Source organism: Olea europaea, unplaced genomic scaffold (assembly GCF_002742605.1).
Source record: "Olea europaea var. sylvestris unplaced genomic scaffold, O_europaea_v1 scaffold11917, whole genome shotgun sequence".
In the NCBI taxonomy this organism is placed as follows: domain Eukaryota; kingdom Viridiplantae; phylum Streptophyta; class Magnoliopsida; order Lamiales; family Oleaceae; genus Olea; species Olea europaea.
The window spans coordinates 1-3,137 of NW_019229332.1; the positions used below are offsets into that span (position 1 = coordinate 1).

At 36.9% G+C, this 3,137-nt stretch overlaps 1 protein-coding gene across 2 annotated transcripts; it reads right to left on the reverse strand.

Annotated features, from left to right (window-relative positions):
- Positions 1-293: 293 nt before the first annotated feature.
- LOC111374016 lies at positions 294-1,688 on the reverse strand. Of its 2 annotated transcripts, XM_022996623.1 has the most exons (4): positions 1,253-1,688; positions 984-1,182; positions 683-877; positions 294-508 (listed from the first exon to the last, which is right to left on the reverse strand). In XM_022996623.1, exons 1-3 carry the CDS (start codon positions 1,310-1,312, stop codon positions 693-695), a joined length of 444 nt encoding a protein of 147 aa, XP_022852391.1. In that variant the 5' UTR covers positions 1,313-1,688; the 3' UTR covers positions 294-508; positions 683-692. The 2 variants fall into 2 exon arrangements, with proteins under 2 accessions (XP_022852391.1, XP_022852390.1); XM_022996622.1 differs by having other exon boundaries at positions 294-877.
- Positions 1,689-3,137: the final 1,449 nt, after the last annotated feature.

A 3,137-nucleotide genomic window follows, 5' to 3' on the forward strand; every position in this document is an offset into this window, starting at 1 on the left:
GCAGCATTTTTTGACTGCCTTCGTACCATTCAATTAAATTATTTGGCGAAAAGACGAGAGTGCCCCTCAATAAATGCATTAAACATTATTAAATGAGTGCATTTTTGGCAATTGAAATAATGAGATGATAGCTGCCAGTACTTGTTGTCAATTATTGCGACTGAAGTCTGTGCAGCAGACCTTTACAACGGTAGGATTTTCGATAATAATTTTGAGAGAATTTCTACCAGACAGCCCCTTAATTTTTTTATGTTTCAAATTTACAATTAGTTATGTCGTCGACGTGTTGTTGATATATGCCTACTCGAGTATTAGCACTACATTAAATGTAGAATATGATGAGATGACAAGTCTGATACACGTTGAAGAGACATAGAGAAAATCTAAAAATGTATATGAATAAAGGATACTCCACATAGCTGTCTAACATGTATCTTGAGTGTCGATGTCCAATACGTGTCGTTGTACAAGGGTGCCCCGCCCAGGAGGAGTCTGTGCTTCACGGGTACTACATAGTCAAAATATAAGTCGATGGACTCTAAATCTAAGATCCTAGTATGTGCAACATGATACAAGTATGAATGTCCGATGTACCTCTATAAATCCTATGTATCCGTGGTCACAAGATAAGTGTGGGCTACAAACAGTCGAACTCAAAATGACTTAAGAGACAGAATCTTACTGATTGATGGTCATTTGACAAGGATGCAGTGAGGAAAAGAATGATGAAAGTTGCAATAAGCTCCACCTAGAAAGTCGCAGTACATCCTTGCAGTGGTTTTGTCATCACAATCTCTGATCTTATGCCATATACTACTCTTGCAATATATGTTGCTATAGCAGATCCCACAATTTGTGCCAATATATGGAGTGGAATCTTCAAAAGAAAAAAGTTCAAATAAATTTGAATTTCGATTTCTTGACCTGTATCTTCAAATTTAGCAAGTAATTATAAATATCTTGGACCATGGAAATGGACCAACAGTTGCAAAAGCAATTGTGACTGCAGGATTGACATGGGCTCCAGAAATGGCTCCTATAGAGAAAACTATGACAGTTACTGTCAAGGTTGCTGTGGCTGCATATTCCATTAGGCCTACTTCCACTACTATTAACTGCACTATTGCTATGATAGCGCAAATGCAGAACATTAGCATGAATGTCCCCAACATCTGCCAATACCTGCAGATTTAGACGTTTAAAAGATGGGAGTTTACGAGCAAATATGGGAGTTTGTTTTGTACACAAGTACCTTATGGACAAGACTTTTATCGATGTTCTGAAGCCAGTTGATAAAAGTGTTGTTTAGCATCGAATCTCCATTTTCTAGATCATTTTTGGGCTGGCTAATTGTGGCTGTACTGCCTGATATGTCAGGAGATGATGAACATTCCCTATGATGCTTTCATATCATGCCTAATGAGTTGTAGTCTAAGCTTGAACCATTCTCCCTACTGCATTTCTATCTGTATGTACCTATAAGCGTTTCTTTTGAGGAGTTTATAACGTTGAAGAAGTTGGGGACTGTTCGTTTAAACACAATCCCTGTTTTGCTCCAAAGGGATGAAAAGTTACTCATGCTTCTTTAATGTTCATGTAAAGAAAACAGAGTTCGACATTTACTGTTCAACTGTTTCTTAATTATATAACACTTACAGTGGTTTTGTTTTGGGGTGGAATAGAGTTTGGAGGGGGTACAGTTGTGAGTATCATTTCTAAGCAAAATCAAGAACATATATTTAGTTACTTATATCCCATAATTTTCTAATTTTATGTAGCTGTTTTTGTACATTTGGTTATGTCATCGTTGCTTTTGAGACGATTTGAAAAGCAGGAAAAAAAAGAGCCATTATATTTATATTGACATTGTCAAGCTCCTTGATGAAAGCAGTAATCAAAGCATTTAAAATTCATGTCTGTATTACTGTGTAAGGTCTAAAGGTGCTGATTTTAGTTCCACCATTACCTTCCCTGTCAGTTGATAATAAATTTTTATTTAGTGCAACTGATTTTTCGTTGATTCTGATCTACTTTAATTAGATGAAGTATTCTAAAGAGGGTTCTTTCAGAAATTGAACAAATCCCCTATTCCAAATGGATTCTCGATAAGTGGAGTGCAAATAAGAGGCTAGGACACATAAATACCAGGAAGCAAAACATATGGATCATTTCCCAAAGATACGACACCACTGGATCTAGTGGAGGAGCTCAATTAAATAGCAAATTTTCTTTGAAAGCTGAAAAAAATGAATGAGTTGAGAAGGAAACTTGTTGAGACTCGAACCCGGTTTTGTGCTCCCATAATTTTCAGAAGTTAAAATGCGTCTTCAACATACGTTTTTATAAGTGGCAATGCACTGGATTGTGACACTTGGCCTATCATCTACCGTTAAATGGAGGGTTTGATATCTGGTGATATATATACTTAAGAGACTGTTCATTGGCCTCAAATTTTTTTCTTGTGTCCTTTCGTGTGAAAGTTCCATTTCTCTTCGTGTGGCTAGGGTTTTCGGTTTCACTATTTTTATGTTGAACGTCTCATTCGAAGATCTGGTTTTGATGTTTTAGCCATATAATACTTGTATTTTTCTCAAGTGAAAACTTGAAAGAATGAGGGAGTTGTCATGTGTCGAGATATGAGAAAATGGTCTATCGATTATTGAGTGATTTGAGGCAGATCTATTGATTTCTTGAAGAGATAAGTCTCTTTCCTTGTGTATTTTGTATTGGCTGAACATTGTAACTTTCGTTGCCAGTTTTTGAGGCATTTAGTACAACCGAGCAATATCCATTCTTGATTGGATGCTCAACAGGGGATTAGGTGTTTGAAAGAACATTGTTCTCTAGGGCTTCGACCGAAAAATTCTGTTGTGCTCATTTTACTTTTCTGCAAGTTTATTTTCTGCTTTATTGTTGATCGATTGTATCTTGTTATTAATCGTGTGGATTTGGCCCCTTTTCAAAATGCCACAAGACCTACCCCAAGCCTGGCTGTTCCTGTAATTTCTGTTGGCAAGACCACCGTCAGAAACGAGGGGAGATAAGAAAATGAATCCTGGAATATTAACAAGTTGGCCAGGGTTCAATCTGGTGGTAGATTGGATTAACAAAACATTCTCAGAAATCTCCCCACCATC

What these genes read in the sequence shown, in the direction of transcription:
- LOC111374016 (XM_022996623.1), bottom strand. Translation starts at nt 1,312, where the DNA reads ATGCTAAACAACACTTTTATCAACTGGCTTCAGAACATCGATAAAAGT. An exon ending in ATAAAAGTCTTGTCCATAAG is followed by an intron (nt 1,183 to 1,252) that starts GTACTTGTGTAC and finishes CTAAATCTGCAG; the next exon opens with GTATTGGCAGATGTTGGGGA. An exon ending in TCACAATTGCTTTTGCAACT is followed by an intron (nt 878 to 983) that starts GTTGGTCCATTT and finishes TTTCTTTTGAAG; the next exon opens with ATTCCACTCCATATATTGGC.